The sequence below is a fragment of the Myotis myotis genome, unplaced genomic scaffold (genome assembly GCF_014108235.1).
Source record: "Myotis myotis isolate mMyoMyo1 unplaced genomic scaffold, mMyoMyo1.p scaffold_m19_p_4, whole genome shotgun sequence".
NCBI lineage: Eukaryota > Metazoa > Chordata > Mammalia > Chiroptera > Vespertilionidae > Myotis > Myotis myotis.
Genome location: NW_023416346.1, coordinates 52,400,550 through 52,423,648, shown reverse-complemented (window position 1 = coordinate 52,423,648; position 23,099 = coordinate 52,400,550). Strand labels below are relative to the sequence as shown.

At 36.3% G+C, this 23,099-nt stretch overlaps 1 protein-coding gene across 5 annotated transcripts in view; it reads left to right on the top strand.

The window, feature by feature from the left end:
* The window catches only part of COL4A5 (collagen type IV alpha 5 chain), a 328,420-nt gene that overhangs the window by 254,885 nt on the left and 50,436 nt on the right, over positions 1-23,099 (top strand). For all 5 annotated transcript variants that reach the window (XM_036305697.1, XM_036305696.1, XM_036305695.1 and 2 more), the window contains exons 31-37: positions 1,495-1,662; positions 2,551-2,640; positions 3,101-3,250; positions 5,043-5,141; positions 6,475-6,564; positions 6,976-7,115; positions 19,641-19,767. In XM_036305697.1, the coding sequence (XP_036161590.1) occupies positions 1,495-1,662; positions 2,551-2,640; positions 3,101-3,250; positions 5,043-5,141; positions 6,475-6,564; positions 6,976-7,115; positions 19,641-19,767 (864 nt within the window). The remainder of the gene's footprint in view (positions 1-1,494; positions 1,663-2,550; positions 2,641-3,100; positions 3,251-5,042; positions 5,142-6,474; positions 6,565-6,975; positions 7,116-19,640; positions 19,768-23,099) is intronic.

Below are 23,099 nucleotides of genomic sequence, written 5' to 3'. Positions count from 1 at the left end.
TGGAGGTGCAGCTTGAGGTCCCCTATCAAGCCCCACCAGGTAGGGGGCATGGCCTGAGGTCCCCTGGCCTGCCACCAGGGTGAGGGGCTTGGCCTGAGGTCCCCTGGCCTGGTGCTGGGGCAGGGGGTGCAGTCTGAGGTCCTCCGTTGAGCCCCACTGGGCAAGGTGCATGATCTGAGGTCCCCTGTCAAGCCCTTCCAGGCAGGGGTGTGGCCTCAGGTCTCCCAGCCTGGCACCAGGGCAGGGAATTTGGCCTCAGGTCCCCTGGCCTGGTGTCATGGTGGGGGGCATGGCCTGAGGTCCCCCATCAAGCCCTACCAGGCGGGCGGTGCACCTTGAGATCCCCTGTCAAGCCCTGCTGGGTTGATGGCGCAGCCTCAGGTCCCCTGACCCGGTGCTGGGGCAGGGGGCGTGTCCTGAGGTCCCCCATCAGGCCCTGCTGGGTGGGGGGCACAGCCTGAGGTCCTCTGGCGTGGCACCAGGGCAGGGGAGTAGTGTGAGATCCCCTGTCAAGCCCTATGGGGGTTTTGGGGTGGCACAGCCTCATGTCCCTGCTGATTGCTCCTTAAGGCTCGTTACGGGAACTCAGCCTCCACTGTGGGTGCAGCCATCTTTGTGGCAGAGTGATGGTCAATTTGCATATTTCATCTTTATTATATAGGATATCCCAATAATTTATAATACCTTAGAGCAGTGGTTCTCAACCTTCCTAATGCCGCGACCCTTTAATACAGTTCCTCATATTGTAGTGACCCCCAACCATAAAATTATTTTCGTTGCTACTTCATAACTGTAATCTTGCTACCGTTATGAATCATAATGTAAATATCTGATATGCGGGATGTATTTTCATTGTTACAAATTGAACATAATTAAAGCATAGTGATTAATCACAAAAACAATATGTAATTATATATGTGTTTTCCAATGGTCTTAGGCGACCCCTGTGAAAGGGTCGTTCGACCCCCAAAGGGGTTGCGAACCACAGGTTGAGAACCGCTGCCTTAGAGCAATGCAAATCCAAATGCCACTGTTGAACCACAAAGTATTTGTTACCAGCCTACATTGGAATTAGTATTAGAAGAAATTAAAAGTAAGCATTTAGAAACTTACATTGCAATTTGACAGTGTAATTCTCTTTATTAAATATAATAACCAAAAGTTAAGCTTGTATTTTGTTTGTCTTTTTATTTTATTTTTTAGCAATTTTTTGTATTTTATAAAAAATGTTAGTCCATGATGGACTAAGAATTAAGAAAAGACTGATCTTTCACCATAAATAATTTGAGAAGTACCTTCTTAGAGAAATATACTTGAAAGTCCTAAAGTTCAATTGTTAGGTCATTTTATATATATGATGTCAAAAATATCTTTTTAACTCACTGCTAGGTTTGTTATACATCAGATTCTATCACTTGTTTGCTAGCAAAATAACTAGATACCTCTCTTAAAATTGCTTTAATAACTTGTTAACATTGGTGTTGTCTTAACTAGGCTTGCATGGAATACCAGGAGAGAAGGGGGATCCAGGGCCTCCTGGGTTTGATGTTCCAGGACCCCCTGGTGAGAGAGGCAGTCCAGGGATCCCTGGACCACCTGGTCCTGTGGGACCCCCAGGATCACCAGGTCTTCCAGGAAAAGCAGGCACCCCTGGATTTCCAGGTAATTTGTTTAAAGTTTTCTCTGGTTTTGGATTCAGGCAATTAACTGATATGACTGTAGTATATTATTCTCTTATACTTTTCTGGATTGACACTTCTCCTAAAGGAAAATGTATTTGATTTCAGGAAACTGACTTTGCTATTTATATTATATTTTCTCTGTGAGAATTCCAGGTATATATTTCTATGTAACAAATGATACCCAAAATTTAATGGTTTAAATCAACCACTTTATTTTGCTCGAGATTTTGTAGGTTAGGAATTATGGGATGCCTTAATGAAGTCATTTAACTCTGCCCCACATGGCACCAGCTGGAGTAGTTGAGGGTGAAGGATTTACTTCCAAGATGGCAATTCTTTGGTATCTGAGTATTCCTTAGCCTCTTTACATGGTATCTCATTATCCATAGTGTCTCCTCACATGGCCTGGGCTCCTCACATTATGGTAATGTCAGGGTAGTTACCTTCTTTTCAGGGCTGCTGGTTTTCAAAGAAGAGAATTCCTCAAACCAAAAGTGAGTGTTCAAGAGCCCCAGGTGGAAGCTGCAAGACTTCTTATGATCTCACTTTGGGAGTCATACAATGTCACCTAATTAAGGTCACGTCACAGAGTCAGCCAAAATTCAAGGAGAGAAGGCTACACAATGATGTGTATACTGGGATATGTTTTTTATTTGTGACTTATCTTTGGAGTTTAGCTACCACATTGAGTCTTTTTATTCATTGCTTTCAACAATAGTGGTCACTAAGGTTACAATAGTTGAAAAGGGGTAAAACTTAGTACTTTCCCTCCAAATCTCAATAGTTTTCCAGTTAATATCTTACAACATATCTTTAATCTTTCTAAGATCAAGGAAAGGTAAAAGTTACTTATTGATATTCTTCGAAGGTACCAAAGGTGAAATGGGTATCATGGGATCTCCAGGCCCACCAGGACCTTTGGGAATTCCTGGCAGGAATGGTGTTCCTGGTCTCAAAGGTAATATTCAGAGTTTGCTGGCATATGCATATAAGAGAGAAGATTAAACATTGCTTTATTTCATTACAGAATATTTTTATTTGACTATTTAAAATGAGCTATAGTTACTTATATTTTGTTTCTATGTGATATGGCATTTAAATAGGTCCTATTTTCAATTTGGTGGAATACTTAGTTTGGATATCATGAATCATGGTAAATAATGACATACAAGAATTAAATTTTCATTTTATTTACAGTCTCTATAGTTATTAGAGAATCTCAGAAGAAAGAGGGATTGTCATTTGAGTGTAAAAATGTGTGTGAGCTCAAGTTATTCAAAGACAATAAATAAGGTGCTTAATTGTTTGGGTGGCTGGTGGCCTACCCAACTATGAAACGTATGAAGAATATTTGTACACATTACTCCTGGATGTATAAATCTGATATGTTGTATCTTCCCCATACATGTTGATTTTAGGTGATGACGGTTTGCAAGGTCAGCCAGGGCTTCCTGGTCCTATAGGAGAAAAGGGTGGTAAAGGAGAGCCTGGCCTTCCTGGTCCTCCTGGGCCAATTGATCCAGATCTGCTGGGCTCAAAAGGCGAGAAGGGGGAGCCTGGTCTACCAGGTAAATTCATGTATTATTCATTAACACATTTTCAGGTATACCTGAAGTTCAATTTTTGATATCATAAAAAGTGACTTGTAGTCCTGGATTCACCAACAAAAGGTGCATCAATTTTTGTAATGAAAATTAATTTTCACTTGATTTTTACTATTTCATTGATCTACTTTTGTTTGAGTATTTTATTTTCAGTTTATCTGTCACAAACTGGAAGGTTTTAAAATAAACTTAGGCAGTAACCTTCAGGTCTTCCAGAACGTATTGTAGGGTGTAGTTGAGAGAAAAAGATACTGAGCATCATTTGGAAAACAGATTGCAGTGTTTAAGAAATTTCCTGGTCCTTTAATTTTTCCCCCCTGAAACCAGATGGGGAAGAGTGGTACATTGTTGTCCTGCAGTATTTTGATATCCATATCATACTTTGTTTTTAAATACAGTTCATTGTTACTTTATCTTGGCAGAATTAACAAGTACTGAACTATGAACAGTCAAACTCTGGCTGGGCGGGGAGGGGGCTGTCACTGAATGTAGATCTAGAGAACAACTGTGTTTATATCGTCACTTTATTAGAACTAATTAAAGTATAAAGTACTATAACATTTATTTTTAAATAAAAATTCTTTTTATAAAAGTATAACATTCATAGCAATGTGTCAGAAAATATGGATACACACAAATTAATAAAATACTTACAATCCAATCTATATAGAATAGCCTTTCAAACAACATGTAACTTTAAAACAGGCCTGGTTTATTTGCAGCTTGTAGTAAAGTCTGTGGTTCTTTTAGTGTTATAACCATTAATATTGTCAGTCCAGGTGTGCATGTGAGGGTGTGTATGGGTATATGTGTATACAGATGTTATAAATTCCTTATGAGAAAGACTTGGTGGGGGTTTTTCCCTCAAAAATGTATTTAAGGCATTACTGTAATTCTGTGTATAGTCACAGAAGATGCAGGACCACCTAATTTTTTTTTTATTATTTCTAAAACTAGAGGCCTGGTGCACAGATTCATGCACCAGTGGAGTCCCTTGGCCTGGCCTGTGGAAATCAGGCTGAAACTGGCAGTCTGACATCCCCCAAGGGGTCCCAGATTGCGAGAGGGCACAGGCCAGGCTGAGGGACCCCACCAGTGCACAAATCCATGCACCAGGCCTCTAGTATGCATGTAAGATCTTTGGTTAATCTCTTCCCTCCCTTTCCCCCTTCCCTCTGAGATTCATCAGTCTGTTCCATGTTTCTTTGCCTGTGCATTGAGTGTCTGCCCCCTGGTTGTTGTCAGTGTGTGTCATGGCTACTGGTCAAATGGTTGAACAGTCTAACGGTCACTTAGGCATATATATATATATATATATATATATATATATATATATATATATATAATATATCTTTCTTGAATTATTCCTTACAATACTTCTCTTTCATTTTATGCTTTCTGTAAAATAGAGTTAGTAAAGACTCTATACTTGCCTCTAATATAAGGTTATTAAAGATAGTTGGAGAATATAAGGAATAGCCTAGAGATAATCTGCCCCAAATCCTTCATTTTACAATGTAAAATAATTAAGCACAAAGAGAAAAGTGGCTTAATTGAATGCTTTGAATTCATAATGATAACTAAGTAAAAAGGAGAAGCTATTAGTGTGAGTTCAGTGCTGTTGGTTTATACTGTTTGATTATCACTAGTTCCTGTATTTCTCACAGTTCAGAATCTGAGTAGCTTGCTTTGCCAAATTAATTTAATGAATAATGATATCAGCCTAACTTGTCTCTCTTATTCTCGTCTTTGGAAGGTATTCCTGGAGTTTCAGGGCCAAAAGGTTATCAGGGTTTGCCTGGAGACCCAGGGCAACCTGGACTGACTGGAAAACCTGGATTACCAGGATCACCAGGTAAGAATAATAGACCACCTTTAGAAATTGGATAGCTGATCCTGAACCCTGAAACATTAATTATGTATTTGTCATGTGTGATGATATTTTGGATATGGTCACGGCAATATCTTTTAATAGCTACTGAGACATGGTGTTCTCCTTTAGCAATAATGTTGCCATTTGGCCCAAGTATCAACAGTCAAGACTTTGTAGGATGTTTTGCTTTGGTATTTCTTTTTGTGGTAGTAGTAGAGTTACACAGAATCAGAAGTATATCAAAGTAAGGTGCTGGGTTTTATTTACATAAATTGCAGCCTAAGTAAATAAAACAATGATCTAGTAGGAGCCTTCAGACAGGGTCAATAATTACGCCATGTTAAACACACAATTTCAAAAAATAGATGCTGATTTTTTTTTAAGTTTCAAGGGATGAAAATTTTACAACCTACCTTGGTAGTCTGTTACAGTATTAATCACCCTCTTACAGTCAACATAGATTTTTTCTTGTCTCTAATAAAATTCTTTCTTGCTGCTTTTTAAGCCATTTTCTTTTACTTGGTCCCCTAATGAATAAAGAGGATCTGGTCCCATCTTCGTAAGAACCCTTGAGGTTCATTATTCTGCTTTAGACTCTGCACGACATTGCCTTGATATAGTTGGAAAAGGAAATTATTTCCTTTATATCCTTCACTTCTTCTGCATTCTCATCCCCAAGTTGGAAGCAATTGTGAAAGAAAAAAAAAACAATGAAAAAATGATTAATGCGACATTGGGGTCCTTAGAGCTCAAGCACCTAAGCTCTAGGAAGAATGTGTAAGCAGAGCAGCCATGACTGTTGGAGGTGACAGTTCAAAACCTCTCCATCAACACTTATCTATCCTTGGCCGAATGTACTGTGGTTATATCATGACAGATTACCACTTTCCTCTTTTTGCTCTCACATAATCAGAATCTACATGGGAAAGCTACTTCTGAATATTTAAAAAACAGACTCATTATGCTATATTCATCTGTGATAAATAAATACAGTAAAGGGTAGTTATACACATACAACAAATAGGACTTTAGGGTTTTGTAATAGTTTTTGGCAAGAAACAAGGTATCCTGATAAAAGTTTTGCATTTTTAAAATAAATTTGTATTAGGAGACCTCTATTACTGAGATTATATAATATGATCTGAAGGAGATTTCTTGCCTGTTTTATGCTGAGTTAAGTCTTTGGAACTTGATCATGAATTAAGATTTGATCCATCCAATTCCATACTTGAATTTTAATTATGACCCATTCCAGGAAACCAGGAAGCCTCAATATTGATGACTTGTCTTAATTTTACCAATTTGACATTTCTAGGTCCCAAGGGTAACCCTGGTCTCCCTGGGGAGCCAGGACTTACGGGACCACCTGGACTTAAAGGAACCATAGGTGATATGGGATTTCCAGGTGAGTAATGAAATCTCCCAAGTATTTAGATCCACTAATGGAAGACAGCTCACTATCTTTGTTATCAGAAAAGAGATTGGTGTGTATAGAATCAGACTGAGACAATATCTAAGTTAATTAGTGGAAAAACCTGTCTCATTATACAAATATTTGAACTAGGAATTAAGGGACAAAGCTTTAGAAACCTTAAAAGTAAAATTTTCCAAACTTGCACGTTTTTTTTTTTTTCAGCTGTACCCCTTTCACTTAAACTTCCTATAGAATAGACTTTTATATAATCCTGATTGTAAAGCTCATTGTTCTATAGCAGAATTTGCAGAGTTCTTTTAAAAAATCTTTTGTTTGGTTATATGCATGACACATATGCCACAAATAAAAGGTATTTTGTAAATTATTGCATGTTTTCAACAGGCCCTCAGGGTATAAAAGGGTCCCCTGGTATTCCTGGAGTTCCTGGACAACCTGGCTCCCCAGGATTACCTGGGCAGAAAGGAGAAAAAGGTGATCCTGGTGTTTCAGGCATTGGTATTCCAGGTCTTCCTGGCACAAAGGTAATCCTACTCTAGACGTATGCCTGAGCAGATGTGATTTTTCTATAATACTGTGCTCATTCCTAATTCTTCATTAAATAAACTTTAGACTGGCATAGGCAAGAATTCATTCCTTCTCTTTTTTCTTATTTTATAAGGAGATATGTTTTAGGCTTTGCAGCCAGTCCAAAAAAGGGAGAACACTTCTGATTAATCTTAATTTCTTTGCATGTTTCAGTAATCCTAAGGCATTTTTCTGCCTGCTTGTTTTTATTTACCTTTTTTAGTGATATGGTTGTTGGTCTTTGTCCAATTATTATTATTAACAATGTGATGAGACTTAAAAACAAAGTAACTTCTGCTTTTTTGTAACTTAGGCAATTAATAAAAGTGCAGTAGTATTCTTAACTGCATATCTGAGGTACTCCTTCAAAAGCAGTTTGCCATGTCCCTCTATTCCCCTAGTCCATGAGAAAATGTGGTGATGTTTCAGAAGTAATCAGATTTAGAACTTGTTTTAGAATCATGGACTCAACGAATATTTAATAACTGCTTAATTCTATATAAAAAGATAATAACCCTTACTAATTTATAGGAGTACCTTATGCCTAGCAAAGTTGCATCCAATTTCTATAATATATATTGCAAATATTTGCTCCCAGTCAGTTTTTTGTCTTATAATATTGTTTAATCATTCAGTCAGACCACAAAGCTAGAGAGTTTTTGAAGATAAATTGTGTCACTCAACTTTCACAGAATTAGTGAAAATTCCCACTGAGATAAGAATTTATTGAATGATACTTTTAAAATCATTTCTTTTTTAATAGTATACAAAGACTATTAATTTAAAATATATATGTGTGTGTGTTATAGATAGCTTATCATTTTTCAGACTCAATTTTACATTCAAAAATCTCTGATATTGAGGAGTATCTTACAATGGAAAGCACCTCTATAATTAGAAGCATTTTTATAATGTTATCGATACATAAAATGATGTTGCATCTTCCAAATGTATGTATCTTTTATTTACAGATATGAACTCTGGATTTAGCTATCATAACTAAGTAAATCTTACCTAACTTTCCTTATTAGCCCATAAATATATTCCACATTGTCTTTCACTATTATATAGTATTTTGTGTGAGTCAACCATACATAATTTAATATTCTAAGTACTGAAATTGTTCCCACACTTTCATGATTATAAACATATGTTGCATGTGATATGATTCTTATCCATATCTTACATACATATCATAATGTTGTTTGGTAAATATTGTCACAGAATAAATTCTGAGTAGGATTTAAATGCTGGAACCTAGCATTTAAATGCAAATTGAATATTGATAGTTACTGACAAATTTTTCTGTCATATAGCTTTATAGCTTGATCAATATAATAAATTTTCTATTTCCTCCTCATGTTATAAATATTGAGTTTTATCAGTCTCTAATATTATCAACCTAATGGATGAAAACTAGTGCATGATTGTTTAAATTTGACTTTTCCTCATTACAAGTGAGATTTCTTATGCTTATATCGTCTCTGCAAATTGTCTGTTCATACTCTGCCTCATTTTTGAGGAAGGGATTTGGTTATATATTTCCTAATGATTTGTAGAAGTACTTTATAAATAGCAAAAATGCATCCATTATCTATTATATGTGTTCCAAATAGTTTCTCTCAGTAAGTTATTGTATTATAGTTTACTATGTATTTCATCATGTAGAAGTTTAAATTTTTACATAGGTAAATTTTATACTCATTAATTATTGAAACAATATCTATTGAGTATGTACAATGTGCCAGGTTTTAGGTGCTGTTTTAGGTGCTGGAGATAGACCATGAATGAAATGAACTCACTGCCTGTGTGGAACTTACATCTAGTCAATAAACAAAATAAGTAAGTTTATAGTATGTTAGAAGGTATGGCAAAAGTAAAGTGAGGCTTGGGAATAAGAATTGCTGAGAATTGTTACATTTTGAAATTGGGTTTAAGGGAAAGCTTCTTTAATAACAGTTAATCAAGTGACCTCATGCAGTGAAGGAATCATTCAAATACGCTGAGGCAGGAATACAGCTGACATGTTTGAAGAACATAAGTGAGGCTAGTGTGGATTAAGAAGAGTAAGTGAGAGTGGGAGATCAGGTTGGGAACGAGGAGGTAGATTATCTACGTTCTTGTAGATTATAGCAAGGGCTTTGACTGCTGAGTGAAATGGGAAGAGAGTAGAAGTAGTAACATAACTATAATTTAATTTTTTAAAAAATCATAGCTCCTGTTATGGAAATAGATCATAGAGGAATATGGATGAAAACAGTGAGACCAGTTATGGCCCTATTTAAAATATACAAAGTAGAAAGGTTGATGGCTTGGATCAGGGTGGTGGTAGTGGAAATAAGAAATGGTCAGAATCTGAATATATTTTTTAGGTCAAGCCAGCATTATTTGCTTATAGAATATGAGAAAAAGAGAGATATCAAGGATGAATCTAAAATTTTTATCTTGAGCAACTTAAAGAATAGAGTTGCTACATAGTGAGATAGAAAAGATTTTGAAATAAGCAGACTTGGTAGGGAAGATCAGGAGCATCGTTTTCTGGTGTTATGAAGACTTTTATATGATAAGATTATAAAATTGACCTATATAATTTTTTCAGTACTTTCCTGATTTTTTTTATATTGACATCTTTAATCTATCTGACATTTTATGTATGTTGTGTAAGGTGAAATTTCATTCTTTACTCATTGATTTGAAATGCCACTTAAAACATTTATAAATTTGTTCATACATAATTTTTCTTGACTGGGTGAATTTTAAAATTTATGTAATGGAACCCACATAATAACTCACCTCTGAAATTATACTGGATGGCAGCAGAAAATGCTTCAATTGGCAAATGTCCTCAATCTATTCAACTCTTCAAAGAAGATGCTAGCTTTTGGATTTTCTATGCATACTGCAAGTATACCTTAATAAGTAAATTCTACACTAACTTTGACTACTTGAAAAGCTGATAAAACAAGGAAATTATGTATTTGAAGTAGACTATTGTTTCTTTCAAATGGTAGTATTTTATCTTAGAATGGTAACACACTGAAAATATAACATTTCATATCTCAGTTACACTAGGCACAGGGAATCCTTGCTTTGCACATTCTGATATGCACAGATTTGTTACCACACTTCAGTTAAATAACATCAGTCCACAATAATATGATTCAAATTTTAGTTACCATGGTATATTAGCTCTTCAATTCACAAGTCACTATGTAAATAACAGCTATGCATCATTATCAGTGAACAATCATTTCACTTCTTCCAAATTCTTTCAGTGATAGTCACAAAAATCTGTTACTCCCTTCATGCACTAACAGCAAAGTATGTAATCATGTTGCCTCTTTGTCTCTAAATACATATGAAATTTAACAAAAATGGAAAATAAAAGGGGAAATTGATCAATAAATATAAAAATGCAGCAAAACAACAAAAAGTGATAACATTGGAAGGGAACTTTAAATCTAATGTAAATGCAGTTATAGATGAAATAGCCAACAGTAAGAATGTTGACACTGCCACCATTTGAGAGACCAAATGTGGAGCCAAAGAAGTTAATAAAGCCAAACGTACCAACAACATATACTTTTTTCAATATAGTTATAACTGAAATCCAGAGGGATTTTAATGTATTGCAGAAACCCTTTAAAGGTTGTGGATTGAGCATATTTTCTCACTGATTATTAATATCTTTTTATATGCTGTCAACTTGCATTTTCTTATTTGTGCAAAACAAGAAGTGATATATGATAAATTATCTACTTATATAAAAACCATGGGTGATGTTCATCACAACCACAACCGCTGCGACCAAGCGGAAGGAAGTCAATCCTTCAGGGGTTGTCTTGGCAACGGCTGCGCTCTCCTCCAAGCTGTTTCCCCCAGCTGTTTCCTCTAAGGGTGGGGTTTGAGGCAGAAACCCACCCTGGGAGCATGGAGGCATATCTTTCTAAAGTGTGCTGCGCCAGCACAGCCAGGGGTGAACCTGAGTGGGGGCAACTGAAAGGCTTAGAAAAGACAAACAAGAGAATGAAAGCTGGGTCTCGGTGCGACACTGCTTCTCTGAGAGACAGCGACCATGCCCACAGACATGCCTTTATTTTATAGCAGATGCTACAAGGCAAAGTAAGGGCATGACCAAAATTTTTACAACATTCTCCTGGATTTCAATCCTACTCAACTACATGCACCTGAACTTTATCAAGCCCACATCACTTAGGCATGTGGAGCCACGTGTTCGGACCATAGGTTCAAGCTTACAACTACAGCCGTTGGCTATAATTGTGCTGGGAGGGCCCTGCCCTCCAAGCTGGGACTTGCACGTGGCAATGAGAGGACTGTGTCCTCTCATCAGTCCAAGGCTTGAACCTGTCCAAAACACTGTAGTGGCTCCCCACAATAAAGCTTTAATTCTGTTTCTTTGTTACTGATGTTGTGGCCCCATCCCATAACAAAGAAACAATTTCTGGAGGATGAGGCCCAGGAATCAGGATTTTAAAAATATTCCCAGGTGATTCTAATGTGCAGCCAAGGTTGAGAACCACTGCTATAGATAATATTAAAAATATATCTAAACGTGCAATTCTTTGTCCAAAAAATGAGCATGTTTAAAAATTAAATGAAGAAAATTTGCATATACTCGATGGAGATTTTCACACATATTTGAGTGATGATTCCATTGATTCCACAGATGATGCTGAAAAGGAAAATTTTCCCATCGAATTTCTTAATAGTATTGCTCCTTCGGGAATGCCGTGTCATAAATTAAAATAAATTGAAAGTGGGTTCAATCATCATGCTATTGAGAAATCTCAATAGTAAATGGGGTCTTTGTAATGGTACCAGATTTATTATCAAAAGATTATGACCTAACATTATTGAAGCTGAAGTATTAACAGGATCTGCAGAGGGACAGGCTGTTCTGATTCCAAGAATTAATTTGTCCCCATCTGACACTGGCCTCCAATTTAAATTGATTCGACAATGGTTTCCATGATGCCAACATTTGTGATGACTGTTAATAAATCACAAGGACAAACTCTAGACAAAGTAGGCATATTCTTACTTGAACCCGTTTTTGCACATTGTCAGTTATATGTTGCTTTCTCTCGAGTTTGAAGAGCATGTGATGTTACAGTTAAAGTTCTAAGTACTTCATTACAAGGGAAATTAGTCAAGCACTCTGAAAGTGTTTTCACTCTTAATGTGGTGTACAGGGAGATATTAGAATAAGTTTAATCACTTTATCAGTCATTGTTTGCATCACTGTTGTTTTTATATCATGTTTTTGTTGTTTTCATATCATGTTTTTGTTGTTTTCATATCATGTTTTTGTTGTTTTTATATCATGCCTCTGTTGTTGTTATATCCTTTTGTTACTGTTTATTTATTAATAAATTTATATATTATTTTCATATACATTTTACTAATTTCCTTTCATCTCTCATACTTCTATTATAGAGAAAGGGCAAATAGCAATATTAAAATATCTCTGCTAATTAATTCCCTTTTTAAAAAAATATTTTTTATTGATTTTTTACAGAGAGGAAGGGAGAGGGATAGAGAGTTAGAAACATCGATGAGAGAGAAACATTGATCAGCTGCCTCCTGCACACTCCCCAGTGGGGATGTGCCCACAACCAAGGTACATGCCCTTGACCGGAATCGAACCCGAGACCCTTGAGTCCGCAGGCCAATGCTCTATCCAGTGAGCCAAACCAGTTAGGCCAAGTAATTCCTTTTTAATGTGCACAAATTTCGTGCACCAGGCTACTAGTGTATAATAAAGAAGGAGTAGAATAAAATTTTCAGGAAACATAATAGTATGATTGGGAGATGGCAAGCACACAAAAAAACTATAATTATTGAGTTGTTAAGAAATAAGAAGGCATAGAGGGGATAAATGGTGATGGAGAAAATAAAATAAAAAACAAATAAGGTTAGTGGTAAAAGGTCAGATGAGGACTTTATTTTAAATATGTCATAGTTATGAGAGTATTTTCCTATTAGTCAAATGGTATAATTAATGCAGTACAGTAAAAAAAAAAAAGTTGATAAGAAATCAGTATTCAGAAATTTGAGTCTTGAGTCTGTTTATATAACCTTGTAAGTCACTTACTTATTTTTTATCTCCATTATTTTGTCAGTAAAATCTATTTGAAAATAGAAATAGAAAAATTATTTTACCTTTTTTACAGAGTTATTGTGGGGCTTCAATTAGATTTAAAAAAAATTTTAAATTATAAAGCACAATTACTTAGCATTTATATGTGAAATGAGAGGGCTAGCCCAGGCTGTATGGCTCAGTTGGTTGGAGCATTGTCCCATACACCAAAAGGTTGAAGGTTTGATTCCCCATCAGGGCACATACATAGGTTTCAGGTTCCATCCCTGGTCAGGGGGAGGATGGGAAGCAACCAAATTGATGTTCCTGTATCACATCAATGTCTCTCTCTCTTTTTGTTTCTCTCTTTCTCCTTTCCTCTCCCTAAAATCAATAACCATCTCCTCTGGTGAGGATTAAAAATCAAACAAACACTCACCAAACTAGTAACAGTAGGAGACTACCTGAACATAATTAAAGCCATAGCTATGAAAATCCCACAGCTAATATCATAGTCAATGGCAAAAGAATTAAAGCTTTTACTATAAGATCAGGGGGAAAACAAAAACAAAAACAAGGGTAGGTGCACATTCTAATCACTCCTATTAAACACTAGAGACCCGTTGCAGGAAGATTCCTGCAAGAATAGAGCTTCCTGAGACCAGAGCGAAGCAGAGAAGGGAGCGTAGCCCACCGAGGCAGGCTTCGCTCCCTTCTCCACTGCCTCGCTCCCTCCCTTTGCCACTTCACCCTTGGCTCCCTCCTGTCTCCACTGCCTCAGCTCCCTCCCTTCTCTGCTGCCTTGGCTCTCCCCCTTCTCTGTTGCTTCTTTTCCTCCCTTTTTCACTGCCTCAGTTCCCTCCATTCTCCTGTGCCTTGGCTCCCTCCCTTTTCTGCTGCCTCACTCCCTTCCTTTTCCACTGCCTTGCTTCCTCCTGTGTCCACTACCTCAGCTCCTTCCTGTCTCCACCACCTCAGCTCCCTCCCTTCCCTGCCGCCTCGGCTCCCTCCCATGTCCTCTGCTTCACCTCCCTCCTGTGTCTGCTGCCTCGCTCCCTCCCTTCTCTGCCACTTTGCTCCCTCCCATGTCCGCTGCCTCAGCTCCGCTCCCGCTCCCGTCTCTGCTACCTGCGATCCGTTCCCTTCTCCGCTGCTTGGCTCCCTTCTACAGTGCTTGGCTTCCTTCTACATTGTCTTCAGTCTTCCCTGGGCGCCTGTATATGCAAATTAACTGCCTTCTTTGTTGGGTTACTTTGCATACTCGTCTGATTGGCTGGTGGGCATAGAGAAGGTATGGTCAATTAGCACCTTGGTCTTTTATTAGTGTAGATAGTACTGGAAGTCTTAGCCAGAACAATTATGCAAGAAAAGTAAATTTCTCACTGAAAATTTTTCCTATTTAAAAACATCTGTGGAGACCTTTGTACCATGGTTAATATAAATCCCAGTCTCCTGTAAGGTTTGAAACCAGACCCATCTACCTGACCCCATGTTTTTTTTTATCACTTAGGCTACTGAGGAAAAAAGGGTTATAATTGGAAATACAGCCAGAGCATAATTATTGGACCAGTTAAACATTATAGTATTTTTATGTATTAATTCTGTAAACCCAAAGTGGAAAGAAATGTGGGCTATTTGAACCCAGGGATGTTTTCCAAGTGTGAACGGTTTGGACAGGACCAAATTTCATGAACTTTTTTTCATACACGAAAGGACTCCATGGACGTCTTGGACAGATATAAATACCTACTGTCCCTGTGGAAAAGAGTATGGACAGCCCTGAAAAAATTAAAAATAGAACTACCATATGATTCTGCAATATCACTTCTGAGTACTTATAAGGAAAAAAAAAGCTAACTTGAAAAGATAAATGCACTCCCATGTTCAATGCAGCATTATTTACAATAGTCAAGTTATGAAAGCAAATTAAATGTCTATTGATGGATGAATGGATAAAGAAAATGATATTCATATATAAATTATATATCACATTATTGAGCCATAAAAAAAAGAGAAATCTTGCCATTTGAGAAAATATAGATGGACATTGAAGGCATTTTCTAAGTTAAATAAGTCAGACAGAGAAAGACAAATACCGTATGATCTCACTTATACATTGAATCTAAAAGAATAAATAAATAAAAGGAAAACAACAAGAATAAATCAGCTGATGGATATACCAAAAGATTAGTAATTGCCAAAAGTGGGAGGGTGCAGAGGGGGATGGGCAAAATGGTGAAGAGGATTAAAAAGTAAAAGTAGACTCATAGATACAGAGAACAGTGATGGTTTTCAAAAGAGAGGGGCTTTAGGGGACTGGGTGAAAATGAGGAAGGGGCTCAAAAGTACAAATTTTGTAGTTACAAATGATTATATAAAGTAAAGCATAAAAATATAGTCAATAGTATTGTAGTAAATATGTATGGTGCTTGGTGGGTACTTGAAGTATCAGGGTAATTACTTTGTAAAATATACACTTCTCTAACCTTTGTGCTGTACACCTAAAACTTAAAACAAAATGATACTGAAAATAAACTGTAATTGAAGAATACATTTTTAAATCCTCATTTGAGGATATTTTTCATTGATTTTTAGAGAGAATGGATGAGAGAGGGAAAGACAGAGAGAAATATCAATGTGAGAGAAACACATCCATTGGTTGCCTCCTGCATGCGCCCTGACCAGGGCCCGGGAGAGGGAGGAGCCAGCAACTGCGGTATGTGCCCTTGACCAGAATGGAGCCTGGGACCCTTAGGTCCACAGGCCAACATTCAATCCACTGAGCCAAACCAGCTAGGACAAAAATAAAATTTTAAAATTATAAACTTGTAGCTTTAAAATAAATACCATGGGATGTAATGTACAGCCTGGTGACCATAATTAATAATACTCTTTTGTATATTGAAAGTTGATAGAGCTAATCTTAAATGTTTTCATCACAAGAACAAAAAATTTTGTAACTATGTAAGGTGATAGATGTTAACTAGATAGATGGTAATCATTTTTCAAATGTATATAAATAACTAATCATTATGTTGTACTTCTGAACTAATATAATGTTATATGTCTATTATAAAAGCCTGAAGAACAAATGTACATAGTTATGGTTTAAATGTATTCAAGTAATGTCTGGCCTTTGCTGGAAATGTAAATAAACCATAATTTCCCCTTTTCAGAGTGATTTACATGATTCCTGGCCAGTTTGTTGATTCTCTGAGTGCTCTGTTTTATCTGTTCTTGCTTATCTTTTTTGAAGCTCATTGTTTTCTCTGAAAGCATATATAAATAATAAAAGTTTAGATAAAATTTAAACTAGCAAATTGAGTCCTTTTCAGAAACCCTGGTAAAATATTTACTTTTTTTTTTACAGTTTACTTGGTTTGAAGTATTAAGGCCATGGGGTAGTGATAAGAACTGTATTGGGTAACATGTGTTGGTTGAAATTATAGATTGTGTTATTTGTAGAACTTAACATATAGTACTTTACCATATAGTACTTTGCCTCTCAGGTTTACCATTAGCAGAATATATGAATTTTCTTCTTGTATTTTATTTTGGCATATAAATGTCATTGGTTCATAAGTAACAAGAATAATGATATTTTATTCAAAGCTTTTCTGTGTGTAAATACCTAAGATGGAACCAATCCAATACAAAATTTAATTGTATACCTATTATGTGTGTAAATCTGTGTTGACATTTGATTTATAAAGGTTTATACAAACGTATATATAGTTATATCCCAAGGCTCTTAATTATTTTTAAATTGGTTGTAAAAGGCATTAGTTGAAAAGGCTTTTACTATAATGCAAAAACAATTGAGTCACAAATAAATGATCTTATTTGCCTAGACAAGCATAAGTGTTAAATTAAGAAGGAAGTATTCAGCAGATGATGTTGCACACTAAAATTTTGTTGGATAGGTCACAATCCTCATGAGCAGAGCAGTGAACACTGTGATAGTTGTAAATATAAAGTTATGAAATATGTTCTCATTGTTATTTGGAAAATTTTATCTTAATTTGTGAAAGTGGGTATGAATTTTTCTAAGGTTCCATTAAGACAAAACTTAATGCAAATGTTCATTGAACAAAAGTGATTATACACAAATTGTCTCTGACCCCAAAGACATTTTCAATGTAATTGAAGAGTGAAGACATGTATATAAAAACCATTATAGGTGTGAAAAAATAAAAACCTGAACTAAATTCTTAGGGTAAGCTCTCTTTGTCTTGGTAGGTTTCATGGAGAAAATGGGATTTGAGATGTCCACTAAAGAATTGATAGACCTCTGAATGTTAAAATGAAATTAAACTTTTGCAGTAGAATCTACTGTATCTTTGTTTGACATGCTTATTCTAAACAATTAATTTTATTGCAGCATACTAGGGATGATTATCACAAGTTCTGAAATCAGACTTTTTTGATCCAAATCCAAATTCCACCACTTACCAGCTGAATCACTATAAAATGGGGATAATAACAGTATACCAAGTGTACCGGTTAATAATAGCAGATTTTGTAATTAAAGAAAACACAATAATTTCAAGAGAAACATCAAAAGTGCTTTATTCAAAGTAATGTCCATCGCTAGCTACACATTCCCCCATCTTTCAGGTAATTTGTGGATGCCGTCCCAATAGAACTTTTCTTGTTTTGAGGCAAACCATTCAGAGACCCAATTTTCCACTTCTTTGTATGTTTTGAAGTGCTGCTCAGAAAGTGTGTGTGCCATCGATCGAAACAAGTGATAATCTGAAGAAGCAAGGTCTGGTAAATATGGTGGGTGGGTTAATAATTCCCAGGCAAGATCTTTTAACGTGTCTTTAACTGGTTTTGAAGTGTGTGATGGTGCGTCATCATGAAGCAAAATTACTTTGCCATGTCTTCTGGAATTTTCTGGTCATTTCATGGTTCAAATTGATTATTTGTTGTCGGTAGCGATCAGTATTAACAGTTTCACCTGGTTTTAGAAGCTCATAATACACCACAGCTTCCTGATCCCACCAAATGCAGAGCATTGTCTTCTTTCTGAAGTTATTTGGCCTTGCAGTCGATGTTGATGGTTGACCTGGATCAACCCATGATTTTGTGCATTTGGGATTCTCAAAATAAATCCACTTTTCATTGCCAGCCACAATTTGATGCAAAAAAAGACTTTCTTTCATGCCATTGAAGCAACATTTTCCTGATGACTTTTCAGTTTTCCATTTGTCTTATGTTTAGTTGATGTGGCACCCACTTTCCTTCCTTTAAAATCTTTCCCATTGCTTGTAAACAATTGGAAATTGTTTGCTGAGCAATGTTGAATCTTTCTGCAAGTTGATTTTGAGTTTGACACGCATCTTCATCCAATAATGCTTGTAATTGTTGGTCTTCAAACTTTTTCGGTTGACCTGGATGTCTTTGTCTTTCACATCGAAATCATCACTTTCAAAGCATTTAAACCAGCATTCACAAGTATCTTGAGATGGAGCATGTTCACCATAAGCTTCCCGAAGTATTCAGCAGCACTTTTCTTCAAAATAAAGTAATGAATTAAAACTTCCGACAAATACTCTTTTTTTAGCACAAAATTTGACATATTTAAGTGTAAAAATATCTATGATGTTAACACCTTCTGCAAATTTGACATATGAAGTTTTGAAGCTTGTTGTCAATATAACAAAATAGCATATACATATCAAATCGCATATATATCAACATATGTGTAACTCCATCTATTGAAAAAAATCTACATTATTAACCGATACACCTAGTATTTCTTATAGTGTTGTTAAGGAATAATGAAAATAATGCACTTCCTAGCAACATTAAGCACTTGACATCTCCAAGATTCACTTTTCTTATTTATAAAAGGACTAGAGGTCCAGTGCACGAAATTCGTGCTTTGATAGGGTCCCTAGGCCTGGCTGGCAATCAGGGCTGATCTGTGGGGCAACCAGCAGAGCGATCATGGGCCCCCACCTTGGCTGGCCTGGCCCTGCCCACTCGCCAGCCCTGCCCCCTGCTACTACAGCTGGAGGAGACCAGCGGGGTAATCGGGGAGAACCCACTGGCACTCGCCTTGGCTGGTCTGGGGCCTGCAGGCTCGAGGCAGCTCCTGCATTGAGTGTCTCTCCCCTGGTGGTCAGTGTGTGTCAAAGCAACCGGTCATTCCACAGGTCGTTCTGCTGTTTGGTTGATTTGCATATTAGGCTTTTATTATATAAGATATGATAAAGTCTAACTCAAAGGGTTGTTAAAATGATTAAATTAAGCAATTTATGTAAATCACTCAGTAATTCGCCTGACATATAGTAAAAGGTCTATAAATGTTATGTCATTATATAATCTAAGTACTGGGGAGACTTTAGTTTTATCTTTCTATTCAAATTTCTAGGGTGAACCTGGTCTGCCTGGATACCCAGGGAATCCTGGTATCAAAGGTTCTATGGGAGATACTGGTTTGCCTGGATTACCAGGGACTCCTGGAGCAAAAGGACAACCAGGCCTTCCTGGATTCCCTGGTAATATTATTTTTCTTAAATGCTTCATTCTCTCTTTCTTTATCGACTCTAATTTATATCACAGAGCAACTTATTTGGGAGGCTTTTATTCTATTTTCCAATCAGATACTGACTAGCAACATAATTTTGAACTAGCTCTTTAACTTTTCTTTGACCAAATTTCTTTCTGTATAAAATGAGAATTACCAACTCAGCAGAACAATATCCTGTGGACATAGGACAATTTGATGGATCATTTTCCAATCTTCGACTGTTGGCCACAAATCAATTAAGAGGCCTTACAATGTTTGTAATTGATAATGTATATTGCCGAACCTTAGTATGCTGCTGATTCTCTTAGACTGTACTCAGGTACACAGTGGGTAGCTATTGGTAGAATAAACAATCATACCATTCATTCAAATGACAAGGACTGTGTTGTGCAAGCAAAAGGACTTAGCATTATAGACAAGAAGGTAGCATGAACTAGATTGTTATAGTCCCTTTACTTTGGGTTAACAGTGGCATAGGTGGAACTGGCCTTTAGTTACCTTTTCCTTAACCTTTTTATTGAAATACTAGAGACCTGGTGCATGAAATTTGTGCACTTCGGGAGGTCCCTCAGCCCGGCCTGCACCCTCTTGCAGTCCAGGAGCCCTCAGGGGATGTCCAACTGACATCCTTAGTGCTGCCGTGGAGGCGAAGGCAGGAAAGGCTCCCGCCACCGCTGCTGTGCTCACCAGCCATGAGCCCAGCTCCTGGCTAGGCGGTGCTCTCCCTGTGGGAGCACACTGACCACCAGGGGGCTGCTCCTGCATTGTACGTCTTCCCCCTGGTGGTCAGTGCATGTCATAGCGACCGGTCATTCTGCTTTTTGGTTGATTTGCATATTATCCTTTTATTATATAGGATAACATAAATACAGTAAAGTGTACAAGAATATAAATGAATTTTTACCCATGTATATATCCTTGTATCCACCATATATATCAAGTTATGAAATTGTTCCTTCATACCATAAAGTTTACACATTCTTCACAGTGAACCCACTCCCCCAAGTAACCACTACTATGACTTCTATCACCATCAATTAATTTTGCCGGTTTTTGAAATTCATATAAATGGAATCACGCAGTATATATCCTTATGTCTGGCTTCTTTCACTCAACATTATGTCCATAAGATTCATTTATCTTATTGCATGCTTCAGTAGGTGTTTTTTTTGTTTTTGTTTTTAACAATGCTCTGTAATATCCCATTGAAGAATATACTGTAATCAATGACCCATTCTCCTGTTGATGGATTTTTGTGTTGTTTTCATTTTGGGAGTTGAAGGGATTCAGAACATGTCTCCCCAAGATTTGCCACTTGGCATGGATTATTTTGAGCTGGAGGCCACTGAGACCCTGTGGGCCCACAAGAAACTTTTACTTCTCTCTTAAAGAATTTAAACTGGGGACCTTGCCCATAATAAGGATTATTACCAGAAATTACTTTTTATGGCCTAATTATAGGTCAGAAGAAATATGTAATTACTGAGCATCTGCTCTTATTGTCATCCTGCAAATTACCCTCCTCCCTTCTAAAGTCTCAGTTGCCTTACCTCCTTCCTTAGCTCAGGATGCCACATATGCCTCATTTTATCTTTCAGTCTCTAAACCTCTCATGTATTGGGGTTCCCATACACATATATGTAACTAAATTTGGTTATTTTCTCTTTTTAATCTATCTCATATTGGAACAGATTATTAGACCAGTTGAAAAAATATAGAAGAGTAGAGGGAAATTTCTTCAAAAGATATTATTAACATTCTTTGACATGTTTTTGGTGGATATACAATATGTGCTGATTTCTCTTAGACAAAAACTTAGTAATAAAATTTCTGAATCATAGGGTCTGTAGATATTTAAATTTATTAGATGGTGTCAGTTTTCCAAAGTGGTTTTATAAATTACAGCCACACTTGCAATGTATGAATGTCCATGGATGGCTCCTGGTGCTTGCCATGATCATATAGTGGTTATTATTTGTGAAATGTCCAGTTGGCCATAGCCTTGCCTGACTTGGTATTGTCAGTCTTTTTAATTTTTAATGTTCTAGTGGTTATATAGAGGTATCTCATTGAAGTTTTAATTTACATTTTCCTAATGAATGATAATATTTAACATCTTTGGATATACTTATTGCTCATTTGGGTAGCATCATTTTGAAGTGATTCCTGCTCCAAGTCTTTTTCCTCATATTTCATTGGGTGGTTTGCCTTTTATCTTATAGATTCAAGGCAGTTCTTTACATATTTTAAATGTGAGTCTTGTGTCGGATATATTTGTTACAAATATGTTCTTGCTAAAAAAATACCAAATACATTCTTGCTGTCTCAGATTTACCTTTCATTCTCTTAATGCTGTTGTGTGATTAAAAAAATTTGTTAAATTTAATAAAGTCCAATTTATCTATCAATCTTCTTTCATGTTTAGTGCTTTTGTGTCCTATTCAAGAAATATTTATATACTCAAGTTTATGGAAATATTCTTCTAATTGTTTTACAAAGTTTAATGTTTAAGATTTTATATTTCAATTTATGGTTTATCTCAAATAAAAATATTTTTATGGGGTGAAGTAGGGGTCCAGGTTTGCTATTTCCATACAGGTATCCAATTGCACCACTCTGGCTTTTTTTCTTCTCAAGAACCTAAGTTCTTTTGTTCTTTTCATCAAAAGACACCATAAAAATGAATAAGGAAGCCAGCACAGAAGAAAATACTTGCAAAATATATATCTGACAAATGACTGATTTCTGGGATATTTAAAGAGTTTCTACAACTCAATACTAACACGATGTACAGTTCAATATTTTTTAAATGGGGAAAACTTTAAACAGACATTTTATAAAAGAAGATATGTGGATGGCTACTCAGCACATGAAAAGCTGATCAATATCATTAACCATCAGAGAAATGTAAATGTAAATTAAAACCACAATGAATTAGCACTACATTCCTACCAGAATGCCTATTATTAAAGCAACTGATATCACCATATGTTGTACAAGGATTTGGAGCAACTGGAATTCCCAAATGTTGTTGTGAATGGAAAATGGCTTGGCAGGGAGATTATATATATATATATATATATATATATATATATATATATATATATATATCCTATCTAGGTATTTACCCAAGATAAATAATGGCATACGCCTTCAAAAATACCAATGCAGAAATATCCATAACAGCATAATTCAAAATAGCCAAAAACTGGAAGTTGTCAATGTTTCCATAAGTAGAATAGAAAACCATAATAGATAAAATGTGACCAAATGTTCAACAATAGATGAATGGATTAAATT